The sequence below is a fragment of the Xiphophorus couchianus genome, chromosome 2, assembly GCF_001444195.1.
Source record: "Xiphophorus couchianus chromosome 2, X_couchianus-1.0, whole genome shotgun sequence".
Taxonomy (NCBI): domain Eukaryota; kingdom Metazoa; phylum Chordata; class Actinopteri; order Cyprinodontiformes; family Poeciliidae; genus Xiphophorus; species Xiphophorus couchianus.
Genome location: NC_040229.1, coordinates 12,484,288 through 12,502,108, shown reverse-complemented (window position 1 = coordinate 12,502,108; position 17,821 = coordinate 12,484,288). Strand labels below are relative to the sequence as shown.

The 17,821-nt window shown below is 38.1% G+C and overlaps 1 protein-coding gene across 7 annotated transcripts in view; it reads right to left on the bottom strand.

Annotated features, from left to right (window-relative positions):
* The window catches only part of megf11 (multiple EGF-like-domains 11), a 115,270-nt gene extending 109,243 nt beyond the window's left edge, over positions 1 to 6,027 (bottom strand). For 6 of the 7 annotated variants that reach the window (XM_028002459.1, XM_028002470.1, XM_028002495.1 and 3 more), the window contains exon 1: positions 5,825 to 6,027. In XM_028002459.1, the coding sequence (XP_027858260.1) occupies positions 5,825 to 5,910 (86 nt within the window). In that variant the 5' untranslated portion in view covers positions 5,911 to 6,027. The remainder of the gene's footprint in view (positions 1 to 5,824) is intronic. The other variant, XM_028002514.1, reaches the window with a different exon arrangement.
* Between the last annotated feature and the right edge of the window lie 11,794 nt (positions 6,028 to 17,821).

Genomic DNA, 17,821 nt, shown 5'->3' with positions numbered 1-17,821 from the left:
GTATATTATTTGGGCTGTCACCTAGTGTGAATTTAATGTCAGTCTAGCCACTGAGGTATTTTTTTCTGAAAAAGACTTTGGTGTGTCCTGTACTAATTTTCCACATTTTAAGTTTGACATCTTGAAGGTTTTCACTTTAACTCAAAGAAAAAAAAATCCTTTCTATAATCTGACTAATAAATTATTGCCTTTTTATTTCTAAGAAACTTTTAAAAGTGAATCAGATTCATTTTGAGTCATTTTCTCAATGTCTCAAAATGCTCTAAGAGCCTCTCAGTACCTTCTTGATGCTGTCAAATTAGCATTAAATATTAAATTTCAGCATGTTTCTGACAGGACCATATTTCAATTCTCTGCTTCTTCTTAGTAACCTCAGTACTCAGAAAGAAGATTAGCAATAGTCTCTGTGATGTTTGAATAATTGATCAAATCATTTTTAGACTCCACACTAATTAGTAGTTAAAGCTCATATGCAAAGCCAAAGCAGGGAGTAAACTATAAGCGAAAAACATATAACCGATATGGAAAATGGAATTTTGCTGTCCAAGGCACAATGTTGAATAATAGCCTTATCAACAAAGCACAACACATCACAGCATGCTGAGATCTTATCACAGCTCATTTCCTCAGTTCATCCTGTGTTTCCAACAGAATATGCGGTGCTCCCATCTCCTTGCACTGCTACCAACATCCTATAAATGTTAGAATACTCAGGTGTTCTGGCAGGGGTCTTTTCTGAAGACAGGGATGAGGAAAGTGGCATGGGTAAGCACATGCATCAGCAGTATTAGCAAAAAGTCATCAAACTCCCACAGGGGACGTGCTTGTCATTAAAACAAACCAGAAAAGAACTGATCAGTGCATTAATCAGGGATCACCCGGGTGTCCATGGCGGGCTGTAGTCCGTGGCGCTCCTGTCCTGGGCTGCACCTGAGGGAGGGCGGTGGGGGATTAACGTAGCTTCCCGCTGCATCTTCAGTATCTGAAATCTGCCTGAGCTCATCATTTCTGTGCCTCGCTAAGAGACCATGGCTGGATATCAAGCTCAGGCAATCTATTCCTCCGCAGAGTGTTGGCTGACCAGCATCAATGCCATGCATTGTCAAATTATTAATTAAATGCATGCAAGCATAATCAGATGCAGACACAGCCAGACCTCTGGGACAGCAATTGAAGCAGAATCTAAATTGCAAACGTCTTGTTTTTCTTTTTTTGGTGTGTGTTCTTTTTCAATGCCAGCCAGCTAAGCTGTTTTAAGGAGCAAAACCGTGTGGCTTTTAAAATTTAGCATCACTTTGCATTCATTCAGCTATGTTGTGATGCAAAACATGCACAACCATGACTTTGCTTTGATGATCAACACTCAAAGGAAAATTTGTGCTAATTCAAAAAACTTGTTTGTTACAAACGTTTGCTGGTTTTCCAGTCAAAAAAAACCCTACACCCCTCAGGCGATGCATAAATGTGTCTACATATATGGGACAGATGAGATGCAGGTGCATGCAGTGCTATATATTGTTTTCATTCCCTCTCTACAGTTCAAAATGTAAATGCCACAGCTTTCAGAACTAAAGAAAAGTCTGACTCCTGCCTCCGAATATTTCATTAACTTTTGTTAATGTAGTTGCTATGGCTCCAGGGTATTTGCTGAATGCTCATAGTACTTTTGCTGAAATAATAAGATCTATCAGTCACTGCTGAGCAAAAACAGCTTCATTTGCAGAATAAAGGTCATTCTCGCTGTTGCTTTTGAGAAAATCTGACAGAGAACGGTACAGTGTTCAAAACACACCAAACTAGAAGAAACTACTCTGAAATATTACAGTCTATTGAGGTGTTCATATGTAATCTGGAAAATCAATTTCATATTTACAGGTGTGTCATAATACATTAGAATGTCATTGATAGGTTACTTTGGTAATTTTGGCTGAAGCAGTGAAACTTATTTTACAGTGATTTCTCATCTAAAGTAATATATTTCAAGAATTTAATTCTATTCATTGTGATGTTGTGATGGCTTACAGCTGATAAAAACTCGGAATTAATTTCCTCAGAATATTAGAATACTGCATAATAGCAAGAAAAGGGGATTTTCAACACAGATTTGTTGTGCTGTAGCCCTAATTGCCAACACCATCATATTGGAGAATGCTGACTTGACAGGGTAAAAACATAAAAGGTCAGAAGCTGGTTGTGAACATAGTGTTCTATCCATGCACTCAACTTTCATTAATCGAAAGTTGAGTGGAAGAAAAACATGTGGTATTAAAGGTGCAAAACTGGCAGGAAAAGCCCAGAGTCTGAAGGAAGAGAGGAGAGCTGTTCATGTTTCCATCTGCTCAAATGCTTATGGAGTTGCTGATTGCATTTTCTTCTTCTTCATCAGGACTTAGCTCCTTTTCACACCACTAACAGTACCAATGCTAGCTTTAATAATCATAGTATCACTGTACTTGGTGGGTGGATATACCAGCCTGACTTACCTAAATCCCACAGAGAATTTGTGGAGTTAAGAAAAGATGAGAGACAGCAGAGCAGACAATGCAGATGAGCTGCAATAAAGAACCTGGTTCTTTTAACGCCTGGTTCTTTTAGTCTGGTTTTTTTAACACCACAGACTTCTCCATGCTGCACTGATGCAGTAATTAATGCAAAAGGTACCCTGACGATTACTGTACTGTGCATAAAGCATTATAGTACATGAATGTACTTTTCGGTATTTCAAAAATACTTCTTTTTTTTTCCAAGAAACCAAATTATTGGGTTCCATTAATTGTAAAGCATAATTCTAACACAATTTACAGATATCTGGAAAATATCACTGTTTATAATAAACCAATTCAAAATGTGATAACATTTTGAAATAAATTACTGATATATATCAACTTTTCAATTATATTAAAATCCATTGACATGCCTAGTACAATGCTGAAATGACTTTTTCAGATTTGCTCTTGCAAAAAAATTAACTCAATTCTAATAGTAAAAATTGTAAAATGTCAAAGTCATTCTGGGAGCTCTCTGTAGGAGAAACTGCTGGGGGCGAAGCGGGCTTAAGGGAGACAATATCTTTAAACATATACGAGGTGCTGGCAAGTGTTTTCAAATCCTTTAAATCGTAAGAGATGAAAAGACTACTGAGCTTCTGTCTGAATTAGGTGCTGATCAAACATGAATTGCATGTATTAAAAAAAAGAAGGAAAATACTGTCTTGCATGTGTCAAACAGAAATCTAAAATTGTGAACCGTTTTCACAGATTTCGTCTCTAAATTACCACGTGAACGTGAAGGATCCAATCCCCACACCATGGAAAGCAATTTTCCCTGTTTTTCATTAGAAGATGTTCTGGTGAAGTAAAAAAAGCTGTCAGCCTTTTACAGGCTCCCTCTTTCATTAATCAGCACTAATTAAACATATTGATTAAGCCAAACATAGGGATTTCCAGCTGAAAGGCTTTACTAGACAGTAAAACATCCACACACACACACACACACATGCACACCCAAACCTTCATAAAATTCATGAGCAACCTTTGCACTCTTGTAGGATCCATTCGTTTGGAATAGCTCAGAAAAGTAAGACAGAGGTGCCTGCTCACTTCTCATTAAATAATGTCATAATTCACGTCTCAATGGCAAATTTTGTCCTTGGCTCTCTCCTGAGAGAGCTGAAACCGCTGAAGCCGAACTGAGTATCAATTTGCTTTCACCATCGATGAGGGGGAAAAAAAACAACAAAAAAAGATGTTTGAAATCACAGTTTCAACCTCAAAGGATCACCAGGTGGTTTATAGCAACAACCTGCAAATCACAAGATTTAACGAAAAGTCACTTTTCCTGAGGGGTTGGGTTTAAAGCTGCAAGTTACTTTACAGTGTGACCAAATGCATGTTGTGCCACGGCAGACTGAATGAAAGGCTGCCTGAGGTTCCAGAATAGACTTTCATTATAAATAATCCAACAATTCAAGGAAAATAGGGTCGTGTTAATTTGGTTCTCATTTTTTTTAATACTGATGAAACTTTAAAAAGTGTAAAAATAAAAAGTTAATTGCACACGATGAAAATTATTTTGTCCGTTATCACACAAATCCGACACTGCTCTTAAAGGAAAAAGTAAAAAAGAGTTTGGTGGTGTGACAATTTTTCAGATAAAATTTCAAGAGAACAAGAACATGCATTGCCTTGTTAGTTTTTAATTAGGGACTGTGGAAAGTAACTTTACTGAAACACAAATTTTGATAAGCATGATGTCAGGATTGTTTATGAGGGGTAAAAAGAGGGAAAACAAGTATTTTATTAAATAAAAACTTCACAAAAATTAGGAGAGAATTGATGTTCCACAGTAGTTGGCTCTGACAGTACTGAACTGAAAAACCATTCAACGAGCCAGACAGCACAAAAATGTAAGAAATTAAATTACTTTAATAATTGATTGGAAACTGTTGTGACAGTAGGATTGCTCATCTAACATCTTAATACAAAGGCAAACAATATTTAAAAGTTAAACATTAGTTTCGATAATGTGAATTATTTATTTGGATTTCTGTGGATGTTTTTTGTTTGCCTAGTTATGTGGGGAGGGTGAGGATGAGGGAAACCAAACAATAAATCATTAAAGACTAAGAATGTTTATCTACAGTAGTTAGAAACCTACTTATTTATTTAAAGTGCGTTATTTAAAACATTCTTTTTTACAACAACAAACATTACACCAATGCACATGCAAAGCGTCACTCTCAGGGTCAAAATGAAACCTGCATGGCTGTAGTGCCGAGAAGCATTAGTGATGAATGACTTCATGACAAATTGCTATAATGCAGAGAGCCCATGCAGAGCATGTGCTGTAATATATGCAGCTCAAAGAGGGCCAAACAACACTATCTGCAGCAGTGATTCTGATTGCGTGGGTGTGTGTTTATGCACGTTGTTTGCATTTAGCTGAGATTTGGTTTAAAGAAAAAAAAAAAGCATAGATTTTACAAAGGACCGTCTTGGGCTGTTTATTTTTTCCCACAGAGGGACTCAGCCGCTGTAATGATTTCATTATCACACAGTGGTGCATGTCTGCTCGTTGGAGACTAATGCAAGTTTAATCAGCTGCTTCAGCTTGAACTCTATTGTCATCTAGTGGCTCAGAAATGACATAGCATGTCTCATTTTTAAATCCAAAATCACCGCTTATCCTGTAAGTCTTAGAAAATAAAGCATTTATTTAATCAAGATTTATAAAGGAAATGGACATAGGAAGATGTCCATTTAAACAATCAATACGTGATAGAAAATGGAAATTTAAGAATCAACCAGATTCACAAAACTTCTCAGAAATCCGGGAAGCACACAAAAAGATAACAATAAAGCAGCTCGGATTAATTATTCACCCTGCAACACATTTCAGACACGTCAGTCTTCAGGGGCTCCAATTCAGCTTTTATATAGCATAAACATATCTTCAAACTAATACTTTTCGTGGCAGAGATGACTGAGAAGCAAATGAAAACATCACATCGGCGAGCACGCTGCAATAGATTTTTAGGACTCTCTGGGATGATACAGCCTTTTCCTCTGGCAGAGAAAACACATTTCCAGGGATAGACTCGCCAACAGTCTAATCAAATAGAAAGCTAAACCAGCAGCAGCGCCAAAAAAGACTGCACCGCAAGTTTATACGTGACATCGACAAAACGACAAAAAAAAATTGAAACAGATTCATCTGAGCCATGTTTGTCACACGCTGGCAATGATGGGACCGCCGCACATCACCAGTCTCCTCTTTTTGACTTATTTAAGCTCGGTTTTGGGACAAAAAAGGCATTTAAACTCACCGTCGTTCGAGAAACCTGAAACTGCAAGTTGTCGCCCCACAGAACAGTAGAAAGTAGTGCCTCCACTGCCCGACACGGAGCTCCATATGCCGAAAGTATGAGCGCAGGTAGTTTGTGGAGTTCAAACTGAACAGAAGTCAGGTGTGAGTGAGCGCCTCCGCCTCCGCCTCCTCCTCCCAGCTCTCTCTCCTCTCCACGGGGGGAAGCGCGGCCCACTTTAAACTCTGCTGACGTCATAGGTGCGGATGCTACCCCCAACACCCACCTCCATCCATCAACCCCACACCTCCACAAACACACCCACTGTCCTGTCCGGTAACACTCACTCACTCACTCAACGAGACTGATAAAACAAACTGAAACCAGTTGGTGTACGGATCTGCTTGCATTTTATTTTGACAGGTTTTAAATGTCTGAGTAGAACACAAGTGAAATCCATTTCATCCAGTTAAAGGCGAACTTCCTTGCTCCAGCATTGAAAATCTGTCTTTCACAAGTCGCATGACATAATTTTTTAACATTTACTAAGTTGACACGTTAATTCATAATACACCCCATATAAATATCAGTCTTGCTATTCTCTGCTGGACACCAGCCGAGATGGCCTTTACAGTGAACCAATATCTAAAGGTGAATTCTAATTAATAGCAAATACTTTTAGAATAAGACAGTCAGAAATAAATACGCATGCTTAAAATATATATACAGTACTTTTAGTGACTAACAATACTCTAAAAAGGTGATTTTGACAGTTTGGTTGAAACTGGAGATACTTGTTGGTTTGTGATTAAGTTTAACATGTAAGAATATATCTCAATAACAAGTTTTAAAGTAAAACAACCATAACTAACCTGTGGCAGTGATTGCAAATGACATGATTAGGAAACTAGGCCTCCCAAAACATTATCTCGTTACACAATTGATATATTAAGCATTACATATAGAAAATAAATTGCAAAATTAAATAGAAATAATTGAATGGCTGATATTTAATATCCCCTAAAGTTTCAGTTTACAGTGAACATTGGAAAACACTTTAAAAAAAGTTTAAAGTCTAAAAGTGTAAACTCTACAACCTGTATATTATTAGATATTTGGTCTTTTTTTTGTTTTGCATCCATCAAGAATCATTTATGTTCTTTTCAGACATGACTAAAATATTCAAAATTATATGGTGTAAAAGTAGGCAAATTGCCTGGAAAGACTAAATTATTATAATTAAAAGCTATATATTTCCGCAAGAATGCACACTTCAAGTTCTCTGTGATCCCTGAACGAAAGATCAAGCAGCATAAAATCATTCACATGTACTGACACTTCTCTGCCTGCGACACGTGTGTTAACGTGTAAAGACAAAGTTATTAGATGTATCTCTGTCCGTCCGTCCGTTCTTCTGTACATGGAGTAGAGCAACATCATGCCTTGTAATCTGGATGGGTTGAGAAGATTCCCATATCGATTTTCCTCATGAATGATTACCCTCAGCAGGATTTATGCTTTTGCATTGATATTTAACGCCAACTGAGGTTGGTGAGTGACCCAGCAAGCAGTTCCAGATTATACAATAACAAAGATACTTAAAAAACATCTTATTTTAAATTATTTGACATTTTGTATTAACACTAAACACATGCACAAATATGTTTTAATTCGTATCTCAGGAGGCACAGTAGCCATTAACTTCCACTCTTCCTTCCATCCATCCATCCATCCATCCATCCATCCATCCATCCATCCATCCATCCATCCATCCATCCATGCATTGGAAGGACATCCAGTCTTCATACAGAAAGATCCCAGATCCAGACACTGAAGCATCATGCAGCCAGCTGTAATATCAATAAAACAACACATTTTTAATTGTCTTTTTGCCTTAGTAGTTAAAAATGTATCTTTGCATGTGCGTCTAAACATGTTTTGATACACTCTGCCTGTGGAACTGAACAGCACAAGAACAAATAATAGCAAAAGGATTAGTTAGTATAGATGTAAAATACACCAATGATCAAGACTAAGCATGATTCCAATCATGTTTACTATAACGGCTTATCATTAAATTTTTAAAACTTACTACCTCAGGGTGATGACCCTGATTAAAAAAAAGAACACAGTCTCTTTAAACAAAAGGTCTGATAGTTTATTCTTTCCTTCCAATTTCCATTTCTTTTGCAATTCACCCCCAAACAGAGCACCATTAAATGACCCCAAGATTGTCATTCCCCACTTAAAAGCAAAGTTGGCTAGTTTGTAGTTCTAAAAATAGGAGAGCCACTAATTCACAATAATGGTAATGTGTCAGATCTGTTTTTGACCTCTCCTTCCAAGATACCTAATGACTGCCTGACTGAGTTGCCTTGGGACTTCTGCAAGCATACAACCTGCCCCAAGTGTTCACATCATCAGATGATGTCAATGAAAAACTCATGTTACATAGCTCTAAGCATAAAAAAATAAGCTGATTTCTTGGAACATCAAGACCTTTCACATTTTTGAATAATATCTAATTTTTGATGTGTTTCTAGTATGAATACTGTATGTTTACTGGTATCAAGGGTGTAGCATTAAAAGAGTGTGATTTACTTTTCCCTTGACATTGTCATCTCATTTCCTTTTTTACTTTCATTGTCCAACAAGCCAATTCTTCATGACTCCTCAAAAGTGGTCAGATTATTATTATCTGAATTAATCAGAAAGAATATTGCGATGTCCATATTAGTTTCAGTTTAAAGCGTTTTGAAAAAGAAACACACAAAGCTGCACCAGTGTGTACAATAAGTAACATTTTTATTGGGTTACTGCTGCAATATTTGAATCATACTTGCTTTGATTTTCTATTAATGGTACATAACGCATAAGGTCTGAGAGCTGCAATGTTCACTTTGTAGAATTTTTCCAAAAGTTCAAAGAATGAGTGACAACCTCACGATGAAATTGTGTGAGATACAGGGTCAAAGGTGTTGGAAGATGTTGAAATATTACTTACCTAAGCCATTGTATTTTCCCATACCACTGAAGCGCAAAGCAGATATGCAACAGAGTGAAATGAGTGTTAGTAATGTTATTATTGAGTCATTGCTGCAATGTTAGAGTGGCATTTGCATAAATGCCTTGGTCGGGATGCATATCTGGAGAATATATGCTGTCTCTAAGTTGCATAACTCATGTATAATTTTTCTAACACACCCCCAAAATTCTCCCTAGTATGCACAGATGCATAGACATCAGAGCATTTTTCACTTAAAGGTGATGCATAGTTTTACATCAGTCACACACAAAACATATATTCAATAATGTCGCACGGTGTAGTTTTTTCGGAACATTGTCAGAGCAGCATGAGATTAAATTAAATAAGTAAGAAAACAAATATAAAAACATACTGTCAAAATGTGCCCAGAAGCCTAAAATATGAGTAAATTCAGTTTGTAACCTAGCACTACATACCCGTTGCCTATGGTTAGTGCTGCACAAATTTCAGGCTGTTGCCCTTAATGTTTAACCCAAACCTTTTCTATCACCAGCACTAAAACAGGATGTCTGGTATTTACAAGGTTCTTTATTCTGGCCACATATATATGAGTGTTCAATTTTTATTTTTTCACACCTTATCAGAATGTGTTTTCAGCCACATTCAGTGCATGCATTCCTTAGTGCACTGCTGTTGGCCCTGTTCCAGATGAACTATATCTGCCCAAAACTTGTTTTTATTTCTGTCTTTTCTTATTGAGTTATCTCACAGAAACAGAAGGGCACAGCTCCACCTTCCACCACCCGCTATTGGCATAACAACATTGTGTTTTGTTTGCCATATGATTTTCCGAAACTATGGAAAGAATTAAATCACTACTCTAAGTTAGTTGTTTTTATATTTCATTTCTTTATGTCAATTGCGCATAACAGAAAGCTTTATAAAGATATGCATTTGTCTTTATAATCATTAAAGCAATAAAACGTTTAGGCTCATACCTGAATCTTGCAGAGGACACAAACCAGTTAGTGAATTTAATGAAAGAAAAACAGCATCAGGCACTTAAACATTAAATCCACACTAGCTTGACTGTGGAGAAGCTCTTTAAAACTGTAAGAAGCTCCAAAATAATAATCACAAACTTAGATTTATATGACAGTGAATGAGTAAAGCCCCATACCATTGTATGGGAGTCCCTTACAATGGTAGAATTTGTGCCTCTGACAAATTTAGATGTTTGTGTCTCCAACTACTGGCTTTTCTTCTTCTCTGTCGGCACAGCTGGCTGCTGTTATCTACTACTTCAGAAGCTGCCTTTGTGGCCTGTTGTAATCCCTGACCACAGATCCCCAGCTCCCCAAACAAAGTAGTGGCGGATGAAGCAACAAATCCAACACATCAGACAAGAAGTAGTGCATTCTGGTTTTCCAGCTCGGCTGTACATCCTTCACGAGTGTTTCTGAGCCTTTTATGTCTTGTTGCTGGTATCCTCATGGAGCAACGGCGGCTGAAAGAAAGAGCAAATAGACTCTTGCTGTTAAAGAGTTGTTAAGACCTCATCAAGCAGTAGATTAGTGTTACCTAAGCATTAGTTTGGTACAAATTATGCTACTCTGATTATCAGAAGGATCTTGGGTTGTTTCTTGGGTTTTCCTGGGTTTATTGATAATTTTTCCCCTATGTCTCACCCTAAAGGGGTGATATTATGTATTTATTCAGATAATATAGCATAGTCAAGTAACTATGTTACCTTCAGTTGCTATAAAAATAATGTATATGCAATGATCGTTCTTTAGGCCATTTACAACTGTTCTTAGGTGCTTTGAACTGGAAGGGTTAGGGTTGGGGTTAGGGTTAGGGTTAGGGGTTAGAGCAGCTGGAAGAGCAGCACCAGCCCCTCGTCTTACAGAAGCATCAGGTGACGTCCACCCTGAGGAGGATCAACACCCACAAAGCTCCAGGACCGAACAAGGTGTCAGGCCAGACGCTGAAAACCTGCGCCGACCAGCTGGCAGGAGTGTTTCTGGACATTTTCAATCTGTCCCTGCAGCTCACCACGGTTCCTGAGTGTCTCAAGTCTTCCACCATCATCCCTGTACCGAAGAAGAGGTCCATCACCAGCCTGAACGATTACCGGCCCGTCGCTCTGACCCCGGTGATCATGAAGTGCTTTGAGAGGATTCTTCTGAGGTACATCAGAGACTTCATCCCCGCAAATCTGGACAGCCTTCAGTTCGCCTACAGAGCGAACCGGTCAACAGAGGATGCTGTCTCCATCACTCTGCACACAGCCCTGACCCATCTGCAGCATCCCAACACCTACATCAGGATGCTATTTGTAGACTTCAGCTCAGCATTTAATACCGTCATCCCAGACAAGCTGGTGCTGAAGCTACTCGAGGTGGGGCTGCCCGCTTCACTGTGCCACTGGATCAGAGACTTCCTCACCAACAGGCCTCAGGTGGTGAGAATAAGTGGCTCAACATCGTCCCCACTGGTCCTCAACACAGGCACGCCGCAGGGCTGTGTGCTCAGCCCAGCTCTCTTCACCCTGTTTACACACGACTGCGTGGCCATCCACCCCACCAACACAGTCGTGAAGTACGCGGACGACACAACAGTAGTGGGTCTCATTTCAGACAACAACGAGACCCACTACAGAGAGGAGATTCTGCAGCTCACTCAGTGGTGTTCAGCCAACAACTTGGTGCTGAACACAGGGAAGACCAAGGAGGTCATTGTGGATTACAGAAGGTCCAGGAGGACGGCTCACACTCCCCTTCTCATAGATGGAGAAGTGGTGGAACGTGTGGACAACATCAAGTTCCTGGGCCTCCACATCACTTCTGACCTCTCCTGGAACACAAACACCTCCCACCTGGTGAAGAAAGCACAACAAAGGCTCTTCTTCCTCAGGAAACTGAGACGGGCTGGACTTTCCTCACGGCTGCTCGTGAACTTTTACAGGGCGATGATCGAGAGCATCCTCTGCCTCAACATGACTGTGTGGTATGGTAGCTGCACAGCATTGGAGAGGAAACAACTGACACGGGTGGTGAGAACAGCACAAGGCATTGTGGGATGCCCCCTCCCAGACCTGGACTCCATTTACACAGACCGGGTCAAGAAGAGAGCTGGATCCATAGCGATGGATTCCAGCCACCCGGGCCACAGACTGTTTGTGCCGCTGCCATCAGGCAAGCGGTACAGGAATTTACGGACTACAACAAATAGACTGAGAAACAGTTTCTTCCCCACAGCCGTCAGAGCCATTACTCCCTGCCGCCCCCCCTCCCACACATATCATAACCTCGCCGGCCCACATACATATCCCCCACCCCCACACAGCCATATTGTTCTGCACTTTGCACTGTCACATCATCTGTACTTTGCCATAATTGGACCTGCTGCTACTTCTTTGGTGTGGCTGAGTGCCTTTAGTTAATTTAGTTGTATATATTGTTATTATTATTGTGTGTTTGCTTATTTATACTGTATATATTTGACCTTTTGCACGGGAGCTGCAATGGAAATTTCGTTGAATTCTGTTCAATGACAATAAATGCTATCTATCTATCTATCTATCTATCTATCTATCTATTGAACTAAGAAGCAATTTGGTAAGCTCAGCAGACTTACAGTCCCACCATGCGTTTGCTAATTGCTGCTGCTAGTCTGGAGGAGCTAAGTGGGGGAGGGCTGGGGTAGAGATGCTCTGTGAGGTGAAAGCTTGACTGGATATTGCTGCACAAAAGAGGAGCTTTGTTGAAACAGGCTATGCTTTGTGAGACCAAGCACTTAAGCACCCCTGAATGGCTGCCACGGGAGATTCAAGGACTTCTCAAACATGCATGAAAGAATCAAATAAACACTCCAGGTATATAATTATGAGCGAATAACAAGCCATGATATAAAGCTCAAAAATTTCACATAACACATAATACCCCCCCTTAAGTTATTCTTTGTTTTGATTTTACCAGCCTTTTTCTGTTTTAATTTAGATCAGTTCGTTCTCAGGTTTTTTTTAGTACATGTTTTTTCCTTGCGGTTCTTTATTATTTATTTAATTAGAATTATGCTTCTCTTATTTATTCACTCCTCTTTATGATAGCTTCTACGATTGGAAGGATGGGGTTAAGAGCTACAGCCAGGTGAGCTTGAAGAAGCGTTTTTTTCCCCCAATGACATGCACCAACCTTTGGAGATTTATTTTTACTGTATTGTTGTAACACCATATTCTGTGCTGGGGAGCATTATGTTTTAAGAGAGGGATTTATGGGTCTTAGGCTGCCGTGTTATAGACTTTAGAATTATATATTTTCTGATAAAAGCTTTTCCATTTGTCTTTGGTGCCTTATTTGAGAAAGAAACAGAAAACAACACTCCACTAAGTGAAGGATAAAGAAGTAGTGTAGAAGTGAGAAATGTTAGCTGCTGGTAATTGAACATTGTCCTTAAAGCAAGCTCTGTGAGCCTTTTCTCAATGTTTTTGTGCTACCAGAGTTAAATCTGAATGAATTGGCAGTGGACAGGAAAATCATCTACATGCAATGCTTAATTCAATTTAGTTTATATAACATTTATTCACAACAAATACCATCTCAGGTTATTTCACATATAAATCAAATTATGTTCAATTTATTTTAATTACACCCTTCTTTCAAATGTAAAATTGGTTTATTACAGACCACACACACCATTGAAAACATGAAACACAGTCTAAACAGATATGTCTTATTTTTTGTGATTAGAAACTAACAAAAAAGGAACCTATAAATAAAGATTGGGAAATATTGTTTTCCTTTTCTACGATCTGTTACTGATTGAACAAACACAAGATGAGTTTTCTCCTATATAATGCTGGTTAGTAGTTTAATTTCATATAAGTTTTGATCTTTTAGCCATATCAAAATTATCCATTAAAATATGTACGTTTACAAATACTAGTAATCGGATAAGTGTCCACTAGTATGTTCCAGAGAAACCACACACTATTTGTAGCCCTCAACATGGCTGTGGCATAACTCATCTGAAATTTAAAGTAGTTCGTTTTTTGGTACAGCTTTAAACATAATCTCCAACATGCCCATATGGTTGAGGTCAGGGCCATTCATCATGGTTAATGGAGGCCTGCTTTAATCACTCCAAAAGCATTTCTAATACTTGTTTGGGATCAATGTTGGAACACTTAAGTTTTACCCATGTAGGTTATAATTTGAGATGGAGGCGAAGACTTTAAAGATAATCGTCTATCTTCATTTTTCCACCCACTTTATAAAGCACAAGCACTACTTGGCATGTCTTCTGTCTCAGCATGATGCTGCCATTACTGTGCTTCACAGTTTGTTTTTGAAAGTCTTTGCAGGAATCCTATAACATACATCATTCCATCAAGGTTATATAGTTCAATCTTTGTCCTATTTAACATTTCTCCACAAGGTGTTTGGCTTGAAATTGTGGACAGCAGTTGTCCATTTTGGAGTAGGAGCTTACTTCTTACTTGCTAACCTCTCAGTCTATGGCAATACTTGATTAATAGATAAATAACAGTCACATGGGTTTTCTGGTATCACCCAGGTTGTCATAGTCATAAGTCTTGGCTGTTTTGTTTCCCAAGTACAAATCAGAAAGAGTTTTGGCATGAAAAATGTAGACTAATAAGTTTCCCAAAATGGCCTCGACTTCATTGACAATTTATAGTTTTTGGAAGTTTTCAATCAGATTTTTTTAGTGGTGCCCTCAAAGCCATGACCTCAATCCCGGTTAAAAGTTATAGACTATGTTAAAAAGTCAGGTCTGTGCCAGGAAGTTAACCACTTTAAATGAATTCTATCCTTTCTGATAGAAAGAGTGCCCAAATACCCTGCCAAGGTTATGCCAAGAAATTGTTGATGGCTACAAAAAGGGTGTAGTAATCTCTCTGAAACTTATTAGAAGACATTTAACTTGATATAGGCCAATACATTTGAACCTTTATGCATATTTTTGACCCTGTGTGAATTAGAGAAAGCTGGCATTGAAGACAAACCTAAGCACAAACTCTTGGTTTTAAAATTTATTGAAGCTGCTTTTTTTTTTTCTTCATTCTTCCCCTTTAGAAAAACATGGTCTCAAATGAATCACTAAAACCCTAAAACTCCATGCCATACTTTTTGGTCGAGAACCAGCTCCTGACTTCACCTATTTTAAAATCTCAAATAATTTTCTAATCACAGCAAGAATTGATGTAATTGTCAGCAAATACTTAAAGTATGCCGGGCAATATAGTTTGCACATAGTTGTTTACAGAAAAACTTAGAAAAAAAAAGAGCCGCATTTTCTTAAACTTAATTTGTTTCTCATCTTCAAGTTTCTCGTCTTCAAGCTATTATTATGTCCTCAGTCCTTGCTCAGAAAGTTAATCCACAGTCATGGCTGTTTCACGCTGGGAGGTCGAAAAAGTCAAGTTTTGCAACTTACAAGGTCTCTGTCCACCTGCTGGTGATAGGACACAACCAATCTTCCCTTCTGTCAGTCCTAGTTTATGAAGAAAAAGAGGATTTTGGCACCAAGATGCTTTCAGTAAACCAGGCACGGTTCTCTGGCCTTGTGTCTGTCAGGAAGAATCTGTAGAGACTGCAGAGCAGATTGTAAAAATGACAGCTGTTCTCAATTTCAGCCAGATATCTAATCTGCATGGCGGACTTAGACTGACAGCCAACACATCACTCCTTAAGGATGATACTTTTCAGAGGAGGCTGTGTTTAATTTCTCCCCTGCTGGCAAACGGTTGAAGCAGTCATGTTCACTTCTTCTTAATGTAGTCTTTCTTTCTCCTGGTGAAGAGTCTCTACCAACAGCTTCAGATCTTTAAAAAAAAAGGAGTCATCCTGTTTGATTAAAAATATAATTATATATATTTATAGTTTTTCTTTCATGGTGAGACCCTGTAAGGTGATTTATGAACAAGGTTTTAATTTTTAAAGACATTAATTTTGCTCTGTTAATTTTGTGCCATAACATAGGTAATTAATTAGGGTATACAATTATTATGACTAGCGCAATGCAGCTGCAGCCCAAATGATTAGATTATTAAGAGCAGACATTGCAGACTTTAAACATTTGCAGAGGATGCTATATATCTGCATTCTGCTCGTTTAACCACTGGTCAAGTGCCTATGCTATCTTAAATGTAAAACAGTTTTGTTAGAAGTGTGTTTCAAGGGCATAGATTTCTTCCTACATCATCTTTGAGTTTGAACCTGCATCACCAAGGGTCTTTTCACATAATCAGTGAGGATAAAAAGCAAAGGCCCAAGCAAATTGCTGAACCCTGAGTTGAATGTATAAGACAATATTATGCCTTTTAAAAATTTTGTACTGATACATTTCATATTTAAAGAAAAAATTGCTGTGTTGAATTTATATTTTACAGATATTCTGTCTCCTTGAATCTCACCATCTTTGCAACTGTAAGTGATTTGTGGCATTTGCCTACCAGCCTTGTATATTTAATGACTGAAATGTTTAGAATCCTTCTTTGGAAAGTAGCTCAAGCTTAGTCAGACCTAGTGGTGAACATACATTGATTTTCAAGTCTTATCACAATCTGTTGATAAGTCAAAAATCCAGGTTTTTGGTCCTGGACTTTGACTGGGTCCTCCTAAAACATTCATATGCTTTTCATCTAAACAATTTCATGAACTCTGGCTGAGTTGTCCTGAAACACCCTTTCATCCTACAACCAATTGACCAGCTTATTTGTTCCTTTCAAAGAAAAGCCTCCCCATAATATGTCCTTTCCATCACAATGTTATAACTTGTGGGCAGTGAGAAGAATAAGGCGAAGGAACAGTTTTTTCTTCAAATGTTGCATTGCGAGAGGAAACAAATCTATTTAAATTCTCTGTCATCTGCCTAAAACAATTTTTATCAAATGTTTACTTTGTCTTTGCGTATATGTTGCGGCAAACAGCAAGCAGAACTTCTTATAGTAACAAACGTTTGTTCTCACCGTTATTGTATTAAGAATATTAATGTGGATTTTATGAATAAAGGAGCTTCTCTGATTAATGCTCTACTTAATAATCAATTCTGTTGGATGTCCATTATCTTGTTAGGCTTACAGGTGTCTTACACTTTTGCATTTTGTTTTATATCGTAATGCTATTTTAAATTTCTCCACAACAATCTTTAAAACTCGCAGAGAAAAGATGTATTTATACTAAGAATAAATAGACACATGTAGACTCTCTCTTGTTCTGTTTTAAAGTGATTTCTGAAGGCAGTTGATTCTGAATTAGGTTTATTTAGGAGTAAAATACCCTGAATGTTTATGTTTCTGACAACTAATTAGACTTTTTCATTAAAAAGAGGGTTGAAGATTGTCTTGGTGTGTGGATTATTTTAATAACAATTAAAATATTTCCAGATCTGGAGTACTGTCTGCATCATTCCTTGCTTACCCTTTATTTGTTGTCTTTCTCCATGTGGTTGGCTGGTTGATTCTGATTGATTATCAATTAATTATCACAACCATCTATAACACTGTATCTGTTTCACTCAGCTCTTCTTTCGTGGCCCATTTTTGTCTGTTTTCTGTTCTGCAGTTTAGGACACTGCAGCCTGAGAGATACATGAAGTTGTTTCTTTAAAAACAACTTCATGTGTCTTTAAAAAAAAGTCAATCACCCAATCTGCCTTAGCGGAAAGATCAAGAATGGATAGAATCTGCAGCCCCAACCTGAGCCAGTTTATCACCTCAGATAGCATCAACCTCAATCAGGTTATGAAGACTTTGATTCTGTTGTCTATTTGGTTTTGAGTTCCTTGATTTTGGGTTTATTTTGCACTTTAGTGGGTTCTTGTTTTTAGTCTGCTGTTTAGTCATCTTTTTGCTCATCTCTGAGCTTCCCCAAACAAAGAGATCAAAAATGTATCTGAAGGAAGGTACTAAAAGGGAGAGAATATTGCAGTGGATGAAATCAGATTCTTAATGCATAAAGATTTTGAACTGCAATAAATAAAACAGAAGCAGAGGATGTCCAGGATTT